This window comes from Drosophila serrata, unplaced genomic scaffold (genome assembly GCF_035046125.1).
Source record: "Drosophila serrata isolate PLE 108 unplaced genomic scaffold, ASM3504612v1 contig_245, whole genome shotgun sequence".
Classification (NCBI taxonomy): domain Eukaryota; kingdom Metazoa; phylum Arthropoda; class Insecta; order Diptera; family Drosophilidae; genus Drosophila; species Drosophila serrata.
In genome coordinates, this window is record NW_028257143.1 from 799,648 (window position 1) to 817,113 (window position 17,466).

Consider the following 17,466-nt stretch of genomic DNA (forward strand, 5'->3'; position numbering starts at 1 on the left):
ATAACTATGATCAGTAAGTAACTCTCAACAGTAAGTATCTATGACCAATAAGTATGTATGTATGATCAGTTACTAACTTTAAACACAGATAAACAATGACTTGCAACTATTGTAACAACACATTTCTAAGACTTGGCCGGCAGAAGTCACTTCGTTCCGGGGATGTTAGAACCGGTTGAGAATCATATGCACACATGTGCGAGATTTGTTTTGGATGAAATTTTAATCTTTATACCCTTGCAGGGTATTATAATTTCAGTCAGAAGTTTGCAACGCAGTGAAGGAGGCACCTCCGACTATATAAAGTATATATAATCTTGATCAGGATCAACAGCCGAGTCGATCTAGCCATGTCCGTCTGTCCGTCTGTCCTTCTGTCCGTCTGTCCGTTTCTACGCAAACTAGTCTCTCAGTTTTGAAGCTATCTGAACGAAACTTTGTAGTTAGCCTTCTATATACTCTCACTCGTATATATGTCGGAACGGGCCGGATCGGACGACTATATCATATAGCTGCCATAGGAATGATCGGAAAATTTAAAAAAAAAAAATTTTAACTTTTTCAGTTTTCAATAGAATTGGATCAAATTTGAGATATAGCCATTTTCCTATACTCTACAATTTTGCATAAAATTTTATGAAAATCGGACTACTATATCATATAGCTCCCATAGGAACGGTCGAGAAATTAATACAATTAAATTTATAACTTTTTTAGTTTTCAGCTGATTTTCATCAAATTTGAGGTATAGCCATTTTATATTAGTCTTAAATTTTGTGTCAAATTTCATGGACGGACGACTATATCATATAGGTGCCATACAAACGATCGTTAGATGTAGAGGAAAAATGCAAATCTGCGAATGTAAAACTGCAAATATAATATGTATAGGTGAATGAAATGAAAGCAGGTATTACTTCATTGTTTTTTAACACAAATAAATATAATTTATATTGTTGAGATTCCAAGTCCTAGAAGTTATATCTGCAAGGGTATATAAACTTCGGCGTGCCGAAGTTAGCTTCCTTTCTTGTTCTATATAATTTTACTAGTATTTAAGTCGTGGCATGGCGTATCGGTAGACTATATATATACATATCTGCAATAGGAACAATCGGAAAATTGTAAGATCAAGTTTAATATATAGCCATTATATATTAATCTAGAATTTTGTGTAATTTTAATTGGTTACATACATTCTTAATTAAAAATAAATATAAATTACCAGTGAATATTTTAAGATTCGCCTTTATTCCAACTCTGTCAGTTTTGAGCTTATATATAGAAATATATATATGAGCCAATATATATGTTTGACAAAGTGGACCCAAGGAATGGCCATCATCAGGAACTTACATTTTTCCCTTTGAATAAATCCAGATTAAACCAATTAACCCAAGTCCTCTTGGAACAAACATTCAAACGTTTTTAGAAATAACACACCATAAAATTTGTATAATTTTAATATAGATCATTTTTATTTCCTTGTAATGACTAACATTTTAAAAAATTACAATTCAATATTTTGGATAAATTATTTTGTAAGCATTATATATTTGTTTTTATTTTCGGCTTATGTTTTTTTTTGTCGTGCTTAATTTCGTCTTCGTTTTCTCACACACATTTTAATTTGTTAATTTGTTGTTTACAATAAGGTTTAATTTTTTTTCATGTTCATTTTCTCAATTTTAATTGTTTTTTTCTTCTATGTGGTTTGTTGCTGCTGGATTGAAGATTTATTGCTTGGTTGCAATTTGTTGAGTTTAAATGTATGTAGTCATTAATGTAAAATTTGTAGTTCTATAATACATATATATATATATATTTAAATATATCATCCTGGAGTCGCACATATAGGCACCCGAAGAGATGCAAATATGTGCGAAGCCGGTTGATAATTGTAATGTTCAAAATAAGCAATAGCATAGCATATAAAAGAAGGTTGGAAATATATAAATATACATCTATTCAAATCAAATATTTTAGATATTTGCCTTGCTTCGTTGATAGAGTGTTCACAGTGCAAAACTGAAAACAAATGTATGTATATATATATATATGAACAGATCGAAATTAATATGCGATTAAGTACTTTTCCCGAACATTTAAAGATCCTTGATTACTTCATTCATTACTTTAGCTTTAGCTGGTAACTGTTGTTAAGTAGATATATTTCGTTTTGTTCACTCTATACTTTGCATTCTAAAATATTTTGCAGTAATTTGTAATGTGTTTGCATAATTTGATTTATTCCAGAATAGTTTGATCCAGAATAATAGTTTTCAACTGCTTTGGCGAGCCTTCTACAACCATTTAATGGGGTATATGGACTGCTCATAATTATCCCTTTCTATATGTTGTGTGGTTACAAAATCAAACTTGGGGTGAATGAACTGAATCAGATTGTAAAATAATAATAAATTACATTAATTAATACATACAAATTCCACAAGTTATGCGCCAATACAATTTCAAGTTGAGATTTAAGATTTAATAATAACTGGGGCTGTGATTCAATTTTTCGTCTATGTTTTCTATCGGGTTTTCTATCATTCCGCAATTGTTTTACATTCTTGCTTTTCTTTTCGTTTGTTTGTTTTGTTTTTTTTTTTGTTTTTGAAAAAATGAACACTTTTTATCTGGTGGGAATATACATATGGTTTTGGAAATCTATTGCACAGAACATGAATTTTTATGGCCATTTTTGTGCTTTAGCCGCGCCTTCGGCTTATACTTTTCCAAAAATGAAAGCTGCTTGGCATTGATGGCTCCACGTCGTTTGCTAAAATAAATAAAATATAGATTAGAATATTTACATTTTATAAGAGCAAGGACAATATAAACGAATGGGATGCAGAACGTTATACGATTCCTTGCTATGCTTGCATGTGGCAATTCAAATTACGGTATATATCGATATTTCAGCCGAAAGTCGATATACAAATAAATCGATATTCTGATTGTTATCTATATTTTACCGTTAAATTCGATAGTTATTCACTATATATTCCCAATCCAAAAGCGCGTTAAGCATCTTATTCATTTATATTGTCATCGATCACAGTATATCAGATGAAACTCACTCTCTTATCATTTCCACGGCTGCCTCGTATTTTAAGCCCAATTCGATCAGTGCCAAGGCAACCAAGACAGGAGCTCGTCCCAAGCCTGCCACACAGTGAACGGCGACACAGGCCTCCGGATTTTGTTGATATCTAACAGAGGAAAGCAAAAAAAGGACGTCAAACGTTAAAAAATAGTATGCAAAGTGCGAACAAGGAACCGTGCTTAGATGAGTCAAGTAAATATAGGAATTAAATAAAACTGATTTAAGAGTAAGCGTGTTTGTTTATCTTTTTTGTTGTTTTTTGTTGGATCTAAATATTATTCTAGGTCTACGCTTACCGACAAGTCTCATTATCAACAAATGCAGTATTATTATATATTGCTGATGCTAATTCGCCAGTATCATTGAGATTATCGTATTCTGTTAGGGGAATGGTATCTGTGGCCCGACTGGAGGCTGCCGATAGACTGGCTCTGGTTGCAGACGCTCTTATTGTTGCTGTTGTTGTGGCTGCTGATGTTGCTGTTGTTGTTGTTGTTGAAACTGTTTTTGGTATGTGTCTGAGCGAGAACCGCTTATGTTTGTAGTAGGATAGTGTGGCGCTTGTGGACTTTCTAAAACTAGGGCACAGCAGCAGCAGTATTGGTATCATAAAATAGCACACGAAACGAATCATATATATTTTAAAATATATATAGGAAGGTAAGGTAAGTTTCGGTTTGACAAAGTTTGATGGCTTACACGTAAAAATAGTGGGTGGGTTATGTGGGTGGGGATGTGGAGTCCGAAATTTACAAATCAAAAAAGGGTTTGAGAGAACGATTTGTACAAGAAGATTGGAATTAAACAAAATCTGTACAGCAAATGATAACTGATTGCTACGTGGAGAAGCGCTTTTTTTTTAAAGTAACAAACGAAAATAGGTTAGCAGCTAAGGCGTTGGCGTGGACTAAAAGCAGGGGGTTTTTCTCATCGTCTGAATGTTCGATTATTGATGGTTTGTTTCACATTTATAAACAGCACTTTGGATAGATGGCTTAGCGCAGCGTATAGATTTTCATTTGGATTTCAATTGGTCGATTTGTTCTTTTCATTCAATCGTATGTCACAAAGCAATAAATAATACTGAATAAATTGATAAAAATCACTTGAGGTTAATCTATGTATGTATAAATACTCGCGAATATTTCGGATATGAATTATGGTATCTTATGAAATAATATTCAAACAGAATTAGTACTACATTATAATAATCTATGACTAAGCTAGGAAATTAAAATATTTTTTAACTGGAGTTGTAATTGTAGATTACATTTGTTTATAATTATAATGAGATCGGGCAAATGATATATAAAGTGATCAAATTTTGTGGCAATTGTAAAGACTACAGCAATTTCTTAATAATGAATAGGAAGAAAGCCTCAATTATTTCGACGTACATGATAAATCATGCTGGTAGTCAAAATAATTATCACATTATTCAGTTAAATGTAGAGTTAATCTTTGTTAATTAATGTAGCTTTGCAAGGTTATAAAGCCTTCAATGAGCCTTTACTGTGAGTTATCTCATTTTACAAAATAAGAAAATATAAATAAAGTATATGGCCTTCTTTTCTTTCGTTTCAAATGTATATTTTTGGAAAATGTTGTATATAAAGAGTATACAAAAATAACATTAAAATTTCTGGCAAAGCTTCTTCTCTAACCCTTGCAATGCTTCTCTTTTACTTCATCTTATTTTAAATTAAAATACAGAGCTCCAGAGTGATTGCAATAATAAACAAATGCCCTACGTTCAATGAAACAAATAAGTGTAATATTTAAATATTAGACTAAGTACCTAATCTACGTATAGGCAAAAGTTGTCATTATCTTTACTTACTTATCCTTTAAGACCTCAAACCACTCGTCAACGACTTGTTGAGGCGGAAAGGTGCCGTCCTCAAAAGCCAGGTCCTTGACGCTAATGCCTTGTGTCTCGAGCTCCTCGGTATTATAGCTAGGCTCGCACACGCGGACCACAGTGTTGACATTGTTCTTCTTCAGTTCCTGCGGGAAAAATAATGGAATATTAGACTGAATTCCAAAGAGACAAGACTACGAGGGACTCACCATTATGTAATGATTAATTGTTATGTCTGACGGTCGATCGGTGATTAGGAACTTCATGCCCTTGTACTCGATTAGAGCGGGGGCTGGGCGCAGATCTTTTTGACGCATGTTGATGCTCATAAACGATTACAATCGCAGTTCTGGAGGAGTTAATCTGACTCGGCGGTGTGTGCACTTAAATTAAGTGTAGTTCTTCTTTCAAATTTAACGTGTGGTTTTCACAAAATTTTGTTAGCCTTAATGGGTGTGGTTTGTTGTTTAGGTTGTTCTTTTTACGGAAGTAGTTCGATTTCTAGATTTAAAAATTCAGCGAGTTAGAATCTTACAATTGGGTTTCCTTCGTTTAGTTCCGAGTTATGTATACAAAATAAATAGAATTATAATAAACTCTGCCTTAGCTTAGTACGCCTAAATTGTTCACATCAAACACACACAAAACTAAATTCTATTCCTTATGACGAAATTAGGTATTCTTTTTAATAATTAAGTACAATTTTGGATTTTTCTTCTATCACAAAGAAAATCAATCAATTTCCTTTGACGATTTCTTCCTCGCACACTCACAAAATGATTCCCTGTTAAGTTAAGCACTCGTTTTTCTATCGAAAATGATTGGATTTTAGAATAAATGTTAATTTTGTTACAATTTCCTTTCAGCTTTGTTGCGATAAATAAAAATATGTCCCTGCTGTGATATGATCTGCGATCTCCGCGATGCTAAAAATGTGTTCTCCTTCAATGGCTACTGAGGCCCGTTGATGTCGCAATATCAGCTAATCCGTTGGAGGTATCCAGCTGAGCAGATGCACCAACTTATCGACGTCGACTTCCGAAGAGGTGACCGTGTTCACTCAGGCTATCACCGCCTTGTTTGAGAGTTGATTACCTGCAAAGAAATGGAACGAGGCGATAGCTTAGTACACGAACTGGGAAAATCTGGTTACCATCGGTTCGGGGCTTCTTTATTTAAGGCTACTATATTGTTCACTCAATTGGCGACTATTTGGGGGGAAACTAAAAAACAATTTAGCTCAATTACACGCAATGAAATAATTGAGACTTTTGCAATTTTACCCAGACACGCTTCTCGGTGCCCTTATCCATTTCGGTCAAGCCAGCAGTTGTCCGGAAAGGTCACTGCGCTTAATTCTCATCCAGTCAGCTGACCTTTCCATCACCACCCACTTGCACTGCACAACCACACTCACACATACATAGATAGATAGAGAGGAACACCCACAACTTTGAGCCAATTAATTAGGAATGAAAAGCGGAAAGTGTCCAGGAGGTCCTTGGAGAAAAATAATCCATATCAAAGCTTACTTTTTATTTGTGCTGTGCCTGGCAGTATTCTGCACTGTCTAGATGAAACTCCATAGATGTGGGAACAGGTCTAACCAACTGAAAAGGAAGAAGAGAATTGGGAATTAGTATATATTTAGATATATTAAATCATTTAAGGAAACTAATTTACAAGTTATAAGGCGGATGTCTGGTTTACAAATATTAAGTATCTGAAGATATGTACATATTAAAGTATTATAATATTGTTCAGATGTATTTAGAGCAATTATTATTTATTTGTGGTGAAAGAAGAGATAATAAATAACCTTTAAAGTACTAAAAACGTATTAAATGGTAACCCCTACAGCATTATCTATACAATTTATAAGTCGAAATTAGCCAGTATAAGGTGCTTTATATTTTAATAGAGCGCAGAAAGTACACCTTTTATTATTTTTGTCATTTAAATATACATTTTCGTACAATGTCCCATTTAAGTGAGGTAAATGCGCTTCAGTCTTAAGACGGAAATAATTTGCAAAAAGATGAGCACATACTTTTGAGAATGCCATAAATCAGACTTTAATTTTACAAGCTTATTGCATTTATAATTCTGGCAGATAAAAGACAATAATAATATATTACCTTATTTTCTGACAAGCAATTAAAAATGTATTTAAAATACTTTGCAGTATATGTAAGCTGGTTTAATAAATTCTACATTTTATAAATAAATAAATTTCAATTTATCAAGAATAAAAATCAAAGAAATATTTACATTAAGAAAGTATAAATTGGGTCGCTTAGCTCGATGCCTGTGAGCGGAAACATTAAAAATATATTCCCTAAAAGCGATCCAAGATAATTTTTGCTCTAGACAAACGGGGAAAATCGTTTCCAAGAACATTTACATTATATATGTACAAACATATATAAATGTATATAAACATATATATTTAGAGATCTGTTGTTGATCGTGAAAAAAAAAACATATGTATAAAATTAGTCCACAAATAAAGACAGAACCAGAACACAATGATTGTATAATGCGTATAGTATTCCTCACGGAAAAAGGTGATAACACTTAAAGCAAATATTCCATTTATTATAGCACAAGTTTATTTTAGCATTTTGGGCCTTAAGCACAGTAAGTTCCATTGAATTGTTGCCGGCCTGCAATTACTGTGTACTTATGTTTGGGGAAATCCATTACGGGACACAGGCACTCGTGAAACTAATTAAGAAGTGGGCGCAAAAATTAAGTTTGTTGTGATAGAACTCGATAGAAAAACTTTCACTTGTTGGCATGTGTATATACTTAAAGCGGACTAGTACATACTAGATATTTCCGTGGGTGTGTGTGAGTGTGTTTACCCCATGACACCTCTCGGACAACAAAAACACTTTTTGTTGATGCTATTTCGCTGTCGATTTTTACTTGCGACTTATGCAATGTGTTTTTTTTTTATTTGTGATTTGCGTCTTGGCGAATTTAAAAAGTCACACACAAACGCGAATAAAAATATATAGCGATTTACGTTCGGTATATACACATATGTATGTATATAACATGAACTTTAGGTAACCGATTGTTTACTGATTACAACTGGAACCCCGATTAGATATGGACGTCAGTGTCAGGTGTCAGTTGGAGCTTCCAAGACGCCGGATCGGTTTTATCGCCGATTATCAGTCGGTTCGACAAGCACTCTCCAAGCTTTTTATGGCAACTGAGGAGATCCACCACCAGCCACCTCGCAGCATGTGTACGCCACTCTCTCGCTGTGGAGACTTACTGGTGGAGATCGAGGACTTGAGGGGGAGGGGATAGAGGATAAAAACCAATTACCACAGTTAGTCGCCCGTGATGCGACGCGAGAGGATCTCGATTAAGTATCGACAAGTGTCGATTCTGAGCCTTTGATCGATAACGATTATTCCACTAGGCAGACGCGTATTGATGCGCGATGAGCACTCTCTCATGTTTCGCAATCGACTGGCGCGATAGGCAACTCATCGCTCGCCATATGTACGGCCCCCACTGTGGATACTTACTGCCGGCGAGATATATAGAGAGAGTGAGAGAGAGCGAGAAAGGGGCGGCAGGAGTGGCAGAGAAAGAGAGAGTCGTGACGCCAGTCGCTCAGTTCACTTGGCACGGCTCCCATGACGCACATCTCTACACTCTTCATTCACGCGGTGAGCAGTGCCAATGTATAGGTGAGCTGGCCTGCCGACAACCCCTCCCCCCAGTGTCCCCCCATTCCCAACAACTCCCTACAAAATTATTTTACAGTCTGCTGCATATTTAAAGCTCTCTAAAACGGATGTCGTACAAAACAGTGGGGGTGCAATTAATAGCAACGATAGGTTGAAGGAGGTATTATTTTTGTTATCCAAAGCTAGGTTTCAATTTAAAATCTATCTTACTTTATAAGCTAAATGCCAAGTTTTTAAGACCAAAATTAATTTAATAATTTTTAATTAAAGATTAATTTGTATAAATTAAATTTCTATATTTTGCTTTTTAGCTAAATAAAGTAAGTGTGTATTACTTTTGGGAAATAAATTATATAAACAGTTAAAAAAAAAACGTTCAGATATTTATAAGACGTCGTTTAGCAAAAATACTTTTATTTCTTGCCAATTAAATTTATAAATTTGTAAGAGTTCTTAATGCATTAATTGATGTTAAAGGAAAGGTTTATCAGACATAGTTTAAACACTTTTAAAGACTAGATCTTATTTGCCTTATTATTAAATTGTTCTCTTACAACTTTCCATAATATATTTAAATCAAATCACATTTTAACTTTAGTTCTCAACTAATTTAACTTTTAAGGCACACAAAATCAACTACAGGAAATATTACAGGTAGGCTCAACCTTTGAGGGAGCTCCAAGGTCAGTTGTTATTTAAGGGCAATAAACAAAGCTTAATGCGGTTTATTATATGCACAGTTAATCAAGGTTAGGGCCGCTTACAACTGGTAACTTAATATGAAAGTGGTGTTATATTAAAGCCAGTTAAATCTAATCAAGATGTAGGCAAATGCCATGACGACAATAATAGGTAATTGTTGCAATGTATTTACTATATGTTGGGTATATATTATGTACATACATTGTATGTATATTTGTCATACCCGACTGCACTTCGATGTAGATACAATATAATCTCATGGCTAGTTAAAGCTTGATATCACATATTTGCACAAGGAAATTGGGGCTAATACTGTCTATAATATTATCTATTTATCTATTCTAAGTATCTATTTTATTTAATTTATTCTTTAGGTAAGTTACTCATGAACCCATTAATAACAAAAATATTCTATACGAGGGAGCAATTGTTTTGTATCCCAAAATCCATCTTAGATACTCATGATTTAATTAAAATTTAAATGTTTACTCAGGGCCTGTAAATTTGCTTTAACGATTCCTTTTCTTGGGGGTAGCAGATGTGTTGAGTCTAGGATAAAATTGATTGAAATTCCGCGAGACAAGGACCAGACAAAAACAGGTCGGTGGCATTTATACTTGTACTGCAAACCAGACAAGGGACAAAGAACTCAAGTAGAAACCAAAAAAACTGCGAGACAATAAACAAAAAACAAAGGTAAAGGTACAAAGGTATATTTTGGTTTTTTATCCAATCATCCATCATTTTGGAAGTTCGGTGGTTGAATATTCACTGAATTTCAGGTATTTTCAACCAAAACCATTAGTGAAAGGAAAACTTATGGTCATATATCTGGCTCTCTACTTTGGTTCAAAGAACTTTTACTTGATTTCTTATGAATTAAGTTGCAGGCAAATACTTAGCATTGTATTTAATCGGAATCCTTAAAAAACAAGCAGACAGACAAGGCAAACACTAGCCTGCTGGCTGTTTTTACAAAGCGAAACAAATAAATCATTGTAAACAAATTAAAACGGCGTGAAATTTGATGATGGCAACTGTCATTTAAGTTTCAGCACGACTTAGCAAATGTCTGCAGTTGTCAAATAAAACGAGAGACGTGCTGAATCAGCAGGTAAAGCCAGACATAACGCAGACACGCAAGTACAAACAATTATCGAAATCAAATCGGGTATAAATTATTTGCAGTAGTTGGAAAAAACAACAAGAACTAGAAGACTAAACAACAAGAACTTGAGCAAGCAAGAGATTATTATTTAAACGGCTATGGTTTGTACACATCAAACACTTTGGGATGTAACCAAAACTTTAACCCATGAGGTAGAAATTCTAGAGATTAACCATAAAATGCCGTTAAGGGAGATGATTTTACTAGCTGTAGCTGTAAATTTACTAATGCTCTTAGTGTCACCAACTTGGACAGCTTATTAGACATTTTAATCAATAGCTTTTCTTATTTTCTTATTTACAATTTCGCTAAAAATCCCTACATTTTTAGAGAAGCAATCCATTAGGCATGCCAACATTTTTCTTACCTAAGTTAATCAAACAAACAAACACGCTAAGAACACACTCACAGAAATTTAAGCCTTATTAAGACTACACAAAGACCGCAAAAATCCGAGAAAGAAGGCTTCGTTTTGGGCCCCACAACAAACTAAAAATCATACTGAGTCCAAGTTACGAGTTATTGATTTTGCGACTAATGGAGGCAGTGGATCTCCGCCTCCTGGCTCGCATCCTTGATTTCGTTATTTCGCCATAATGGAAATTTCGAATTCGTGGAAGAACTTTCCGTTTGCACAGGACTAGGAGATGAGTAGGAAGCGGAAGCTTTAGTTAGAGCCTTGTCACACAATTTACGATAGTTGTGAAATAGTACAAAATAACAATTGTATTTATAATTGTTTAATATACAATATATATTCTATTTTCAGTGAGAACGATTTTATGCAAAATTCGAATTAAATGTGGAAATACGTGAAACTATGAATCTTGTACATAAACTGTTCGGCTACTGCTAAGTGTAGACTTTTTTTAGGGTTTATAAGCAATATTTTTTTTTATAGTTCTCACATTGTTTTATCTACAAATTTGGCCACTACTCAATTAACTTTACCCCAAAATTTTAATTAAATATATCTTCTCATATATATTCATAATATTTTATGTACTTAACAATATATTATATTAAGATACGAGTCATGCCACTGATGGTTGACAGTATGCGTCATCGTGTTTTTTATTGTATTTGCTCTCAACCAGAAAAGCAGAGAGGGAGCCCGAGACCGGCTGTTGCCGTTTGTTTTGATAAAAAAGACTAATCAAAGTACTATATATGTATATGGTAAACAATCATCTTGTTATTGCAATTATCAAATGCATGTCCCTGCCACAAATTGCTTGTCTTCCAAGGTTGATTTTGACAAAAATTACCCTAACAAAATGTCGTCGTCTTACTATACAGTTTTTGTTTATTTCGCCTTAGCCAAGGGCAGGGCAAACTATTGAGGACAAACCGCACAACATTTATAGCACTATATATAGAATCCGTTGGTGGTTGTCGCCGAGGGAGGGACGGTGGTTTCGAGGGTGGTGTACGGTGGGCGGTGGCACTTTGCTATCTGCCACCCTTCCACCTACTGACGTTTGTAAATCGTATTGCATGCTTTGCTGTTTGTTTTTGGTCTATATTTAGAAATGACATGTATTGGTGAAATTCTGCACACAAGCTGCCAAAACGTGACAGCAGTAAAAATAATACAACGCTGCGATATATAGCCAGGAAAAGTATTTTATCCACACAAACTCTAATTAGCGAGTGCTTGAGAAACTTACTTCAAACTCCAATCAATTTCAATAAATCGAAATGACCTCTAGCAAATTGGTGGCAATTTAATGACCATAAATTCAGAAGTATTCACTTGGTACATAAATGTTTGTAAGGTCTCGCTCGAACTCGTATGAGCAGGAGTATAGAGAATACTTGAAAACTGGCCGAAAGCAGATAAACCCAGACCATGGCGATCGAAATGCGAAAAACTGGAGGCAAAGAATTCTGGATGTAGAGCGAAAAATAAGGAGGAAATGTGTGTGTACATATGGTCTATACATGAACTCTATCATTTAAGCAGAGAGTATTTCAATGTTGATTAAACTTTTTGCATCACAAGACTTCATCAAGTGTGGATCTTAGATAAGACAAAAAAAAAATAAATGGGAGCACTTGAATTAAAAAGGTAAAATAACTTATCTTTTTCCTGGTGGAATGGAAAAGTTATTATAAAGTTGCTTGTGAAGTTAAAACTGATATTTTTATATAGGAAATAATGCGAGTGATAAAAGAGCACTCAATATATAGTCCTTTAAAACAGCAAATACTGGATTTGTTGTTGATACTTGTAGATACATTTTAATTATCATGGCTATGTAAACAGTTTGTTAATTGATGATATTTCCTTGTGTATTTGTTTATGAAGAAAATGTGTATTAATATAACCGGATTATCAGAGTTTCTCCTTCGATAGGGTTATCTTTTCGTATGAAGAAGAGAAATGATAAAAACGCACGAATGAATGAAATGAATGATATTTTTTCGTTTATACGGCCAGGCAATATCATTGAACTTTTTCAAGGACAAGACCCCTGGATGAGAGAAGCCACAGAACGGAAATCAAAGAGAACAACAGAAATCATTGTGGAAAAAAAAGTTGGATCACTGTTCGCCTTTTGACCACCGGCTTTCTCACTCTTTGAATTCCAATTGACGCAATTGACTGATAAGTTCGGGTTATAACCGATCCGCAAACATTACGATAAAGCAGCGATAAAAGTTAAATCAAAGCACCGAACCTTGTTAAGTAACTGAGCAACTGATTACGAAAATTATGAGTGCAAAAAATATTCGATAACTCCTGCGTCCACGATTGCTCAGTATGAAATGTGAACTGATTTCGTTATTTTGCTCGAAAATGTTGCTCTCCTACGTCTTTTGTTTATTGTTTGTCCTCTCTCTTTCTGCCACTCTTTGATATGATAAATCTGTTTAAAATGTATTCACAGATTAGATATATATCTGAGTTTACGTGTCCGAATGACGTATGGAGCAAAGAGCGAGAAATGGCCAGAAAAGAAATTAAAGGAAACGGCGAGAATGTAGAGCGATGTTCGAAGTTTTTCTGGGGCAGCGCAAACAATTCCTGGCCTGTCCTAGTTCCATTCGGACGATAAACTAGGTCAGCGGCAGTAAGCTGACATTTACTTTCAATTGGCAACGTCATGCGGCACAATTAGTGTAATTTCATGCTCACAAAGGGCCATTTTCCGTAAAAGCCAGATGACACATTTACATAAGATGTTACACTTGTGTTTCTTTTCAGAATGCTTCTTTTCAAACATTTTGTTAAAATTTCAGGTAAAGTAATATAATAAAATGTCTATTTTGCATAATTTTAATTGAGTTATTTGTGTAATAAAACGATAATAGCGGATCAATGTGAACTATATATTAATAAGTTGGTTTACTTAAGTTTTAAATACCAGTCTAGTGTTTGGAAAACGTTAATAACGTTAATAATAATAGATATATACCCCATATCTTATTGTTCATTTAATTGAATACTATGACTGCTCAATAAAAAAATATGTCTAAAATTCAGAAGTTAATCGTTTAATAGAGTATTAATTCGATCAGTATAAAAATGAATTTTTTAATTCACAACACAAGTTTTTTGAGAAAATAAAAGATAATCATATTCCCCATATATTGTTACATTTATTGCAACCAATCTTGCATACCCTACAAGTGCCAGGTAGCGTAATCAAAGGCTGGGTCCTCAAATACCAACACACACAATCACACCTATTCTGTGACTGGAAATGGTTGGTTTTCCTTATCGCTTATAGTTTGTTAAATGGGAAAATGAATGTATAGAAAAAGAAACCCATATACACTTACCACAATTGCCATACACATTTGAGTATAACTTTTTAAGCTTTTTCGTTGCTTTTCGTGCACGCGAAAATTGAATTCACGTTCACACACACAAACACACACACTCGCTGACAGCGACTCTCACAGACAGGAATTCCACGAATGCACTTGGCTTGTCTGCTCGACCACAAAGTTGGCCTTTACTGTTCTCAACTTGGATTAAAAGTGTTTTATGTTAAATGTAATTGGCAATCGATTGCTTATGGGCGACATTAACTCGGAATCCGTTTGCTGCCGTGGGCGAAATGCTTAACCTCAAATTTCTTTGTCGCAAAGTCACACACACACACACACGCGCGTAGAGTCGGGGCAAAGGCGGATATCAGCGGGCTACGATATTAACGGGCTAACAATTTTTCTTGGCGTTATTCGAAAGGATTCTATGACGAGTTCAACACTGGATTATACAATTAACGTGTATCCACAATTTAAGGTGTAATTTCATTGAAGTAGACGCAGCGACTTGGTAACAATTAGTGCTGGCAAAACATTCAATACTATCGATACTATCGATGTTTGGATATTGTTTTCAAAACATCGAACTAGCACAGATGTAAAACCCATTAATCGATAAGAGCAATGAGTTTGCTTAGGCTTACAGGTGTTCTGAGACTGTTAGTAAAGAAAAAATCGCTATGCGGATTTAACATATAAGCTTAAATAAAAATCAAATTTTTCAATATAATCCTTATATTTACACATACATTTAGCGATGTATCGTTGTTGAGTTTACGATACATCATTACATTTCTCGAAATATCTGTTGGTGGGACCATATTCGGATTGTTCGAAAATACAATTCATCTTTTGACACTGGGAACACAGGAATTTTTACATGTAGACAGATATTTTTAACGTGATTTCTGTTTTTTGCAGCAATATATAGCATAATTTCAAATACGGGTACCCAATAAAGGTATTATTATATGATTCAGTTTATAAATTAAAGGCGGCAATATCAAAGTTCCTGACATATAGTGAAACATTTTCTGTTTTTTGCAGCAACATATAGCATAATTTCAAATACGGGTACCCAATAAAGGTATTATTATATGATTCAGTTTATAAATTAAAGGCGGCAACATCAAAGTTCCTGACATATAGTGAAAAATTTTCAGGTCTACCAGGTTTGGTATCTACACATTGGTTTGGGTAAGCAAATATTAAAATTTAAGGATATTTTCGAATTTGTATAAATTCATGAAAATAAAAGCTATAAAGAGTTTACGGCAAGCTTCTGTGTCTAACCAAATTTAGGTGTAGATGTTATAGATTCACAAGAATTATTTGTTTGATTTAAAATACTATTTAAACTGGGTTTATCTGCTAGAAATAAACTGAAAGGAAAAATATGTAAAGAGAAAAAGAGCATATAATGTCTGGAAGACTGGCAGAAAATTTAAAAATTTTATTAAATATATGTCGCTGTTAAAAAACCACTTGATAAAAATAGCTAAAAAATAGAAAATGTATATTTCAAAATAGCCAAAAGTCCTCCGCCATAAATAGCTAAGTTGGCAACACTGATGTTTATACCTAGACGTTTTTATTATATATTTTCCAACAACAATCTAAAAATCGGCAATAGCGATATAAAAAAATTCCTATTGAACTTAAAGGGCATGTCCAAGCGTAAGGCTGAAGATACAAAAGGTGAAACAATGGCGGCAACGGCAGAGAAGCTGACACAGGTGAGCAAAAGCACAAGAATAATCGCACAGCTGAGCAAATAATGAAATTCTGATGATTAATAGAATGACTATACAATTGGCTTGGAGGATCCGGTGAAAGACTACCAGAAACTAATCGAGACGAGGGTTCAGGTGGACGAGATCGTCGACGATGAGATCACCAAGGAGAATTTCAATCGGACGGCTGCAGCTGCGCGTGAGGTCATCTGGCGGCTGCTATTCGATGCAGACAAAACGGTTGGTGAGGATGAGTCACGCCAGCAGAAGGCGAAGCAGCTGCTGGAGGAGTATAGAGGCGACGCTAGCTTCTACGACCCAATTCCCTACAACTCGTGGATCGTCAAGGTGCGCGACGAGGTCCTCAAGCGAGAGATGTTGGATTTCTGGCGCGAAACCATCGTGAAGCAGCAGCTGGGCCCTTGCTGGTCGCGTGACTGTGACCTGTTCGACAGTGATGACACGCCACCGCTGGAATTCTACGCCCATGCCGGGTGCACGGCTCCCTTTGCCGCCAGCCTCAAGGTGCGGGCCGCCTTCGAGCATCAGGCCTCGTTGGATCAGAGCGAGCAGGCAGCGGCGCAGCCCAGTACTCCCGGCGAGCTGAGTGCCGACGATGCCGCTGCTCTTTCCGGCGAGTTTGAGGCCGTTCTCACCAAGGAGAACCCTCTAGAGGAATACCGCACTCTGATGAAGCGCTTCGTGTTGACCAAAATCATTGTGCCCGACGATGTTCATCAGGCGAGTGTGAAGAAAGTTGCCGCTGCCGCAAGGGAAATCATTTGGAAGCTGCTATTTGATGGCGTACCATCGCAGGAGGACCAGAATAAGGCAGCCGATCTGCTACAGGAGTACAAGGGTGACGCTGGCTTCTATGGACCCATTGACTACAACGAGTGGATTGTTAAGCTGCGGGACGAGGTGCTCACGCGAGATCTGCTCGACTTCTGGCGCGAGAAAATGGTTAAGTTGGAGTTGGGTCCGAGCTGTGCTCGCGATTCAGACTACTATACCAATGAGGATCCGCTGCCCCTGGAGTTCTACGATAAGGCCGGCTGCAAGGCGCCCTTTGAAGCCAACGCCGAGGACTAGGCTTCGATCCCGAGAGCTCTGCTTTTAAGATTTTTAAAAGACGAATTTTTGTCTTTAATAATTTTACAACTAATCCGATAAGGCAACTGTATTAATTGTTAATCGGTCGTACTCTGAGCCAAGCTCAAGAAGCACGTTGTTTCATAAAAATAATATTAAATTGTTAAGATCCAACAACTCCCATTTGTTGTGAAATTTATTTCTCATTTTGTGTAAACACTAAAAGATGTCGAAATGTCTCGAATTCTAAAATAAAAACATATTTTTGTATAGAATTTTTTCAAATAAATTACAACACAAAAAACAAT

The 17,466-nt window shown here is 35.4% G+C and overlaps 3 protein-coding genes across 6 annotated transcripts; 1 reads left to right on the forward strand and 2 right to left on the reverse strand.

Annotated features, from left to right (window-relative positions):
- Positions 1 to 1,450: 1,450 nt before the first annotated feature.
- On the reverse strand, positions 1,451 to 14,859 carry PRL-1 (protein-tyrosine phosphatase 4A family member PRL-1). 3 transcript variants are annotated; one of them, XR_015271540.1, is made up of 7 exons: positions 14,343 to 14,859; positions 6,503 to 6,580; positions 5,180 to 6,065; positions 4,950 to 5,116; positions 3,084 to 3,215; positions 2,442 to 2,782; positions 1,451 to 2,378 (listed from the first exon to the last, which is right to left on the reverse strand). XR_015271540.1 is itself a non-coding variant. In XM_086832307.1 (6 exons), exons 3-6 carry the CDS (start codon positions 5,297 to 5,299, stop codon positions 2,671 to 2,673), a joined length of 531 nt encoding a protein of 176 aa, XP_086688433.1. In that variant the 5' UTR covers positions 5,300 to 6,065; positions 6,503 to 6,580; positions 14,343 to 14,859; the 3' UTR covers positions 1,451 to 2,670. The 3 variants fall into 3 exon arrangements, 2 of the variants coding, with proteins under 2 accessions (XP_086688433.1, XP_086688434.1); XM_086832307.1 differs by having other exon boundaries at positions 1,451 to 2,782; XM_086832308.1 differs by lacking the exon at positions 14,343 to 14,859 and adding an exon at positions 8,313 to 8,461 and having other exon boundaries at positions 1,451 to 2,782.
- LOC110185707 (uncharacterized) lies at positions 5,673 to 8,447 on the reverse strand. Of its 2 annotated transcripts, none has more exons than XM_086832309.1 (3): positions 7,803 to 8,446; positions 6,503 to 6,580; positions 5,673 to 6,065 (listed from the first exon to the last, which is right to left on the reverse strand). In XM_086832309.1, exon 1 carries the CDS (start codon positions 8,444 to 8,446, stop codon positions 8,318 to 8,320), a length of 129 nt encoding a protein of 42 aa, XP_086688435.1. In that variant the 3' UTR covers positions 5,673 to 6,065; positions 6,503 to 6,580; positions 7,803 to 8,317. The 2 variants fall into 2 exon arrangements, with proteins under 2 accessions (XP_086688435.1, XP_020810337.1); XM_020954678.2 differs by having other exon boundaries at positions 5,881 to 6,065; positions 8,313 to 8,447.
- A 649-nt stretch (positions 14,860 to 15,508) lies between the features above and the next one.
- Positions 15,509 to 17,465, forward strand: EndoGI (Endonuclease G inhibitor). Its single transcript, XM_020954789.2, has 2 exons — positions 15,509 to 16,069; positions 16,133 to 17,465. The coding sequence occupies exons 1-2, from the start codon at positions 15,905 to 15,907 to the stop codon at positions 17,156 to 17,158; spliced, it is 1,191 nt and encodes a 396-aa protein (XP_020810448.2). The 5' UTR covers positions 15,509 to 15,904; the 3' UTR covers positions 17,159 to 17,465.
- The last annotated feature ends 1 nt before the right edge of the window (position 17,466 follows it).

Bases quoted from the DNA above. Each gene is read 5' to 3' on its own strand.
- PRL-1 (XM_086832307.1), bottom strand. From the start codon at position 5,299: ATGAGCATCAACATGCGTCAAAAAGATCTGCGCCCAGCCCCCGCTCTA. The intron at 5,117-5,179 runs GTGAGTCCCTCG...TTTTTCCCGCAG, and splicing joins CAATTAATCATTACATAATG to GAACTGAAGAAGAACAATGT. The intron at 2,783-3,083 runs GTGAGTTTCATC...TATTTATTTTAG, and splicing joins GCCGTGGAAATGATAAGAGA to CAAACGACGTGGAGCCATCA.
- LOC110185707 (XM_086832309.1), bottom strand. From the start codon at position 8,446: ATGAGAGAGTGCTCATCGCGCATCAATACGCGTCTGCCTAGTGGAATA.
- EndoGI (XM_020954789.2), top strand. From the start codon at position 15,905: ATGTTTATACCTAGACGTTTTTATTATATATTTTCCAACAACAATCTA. The intron at 16,070-16,132 runs GTGAGCAAAAGC...GATGATTAATAG, and splicing joins CGGCAGAGAAGCTGACACAG to AATGACTATACAATTGGCTT.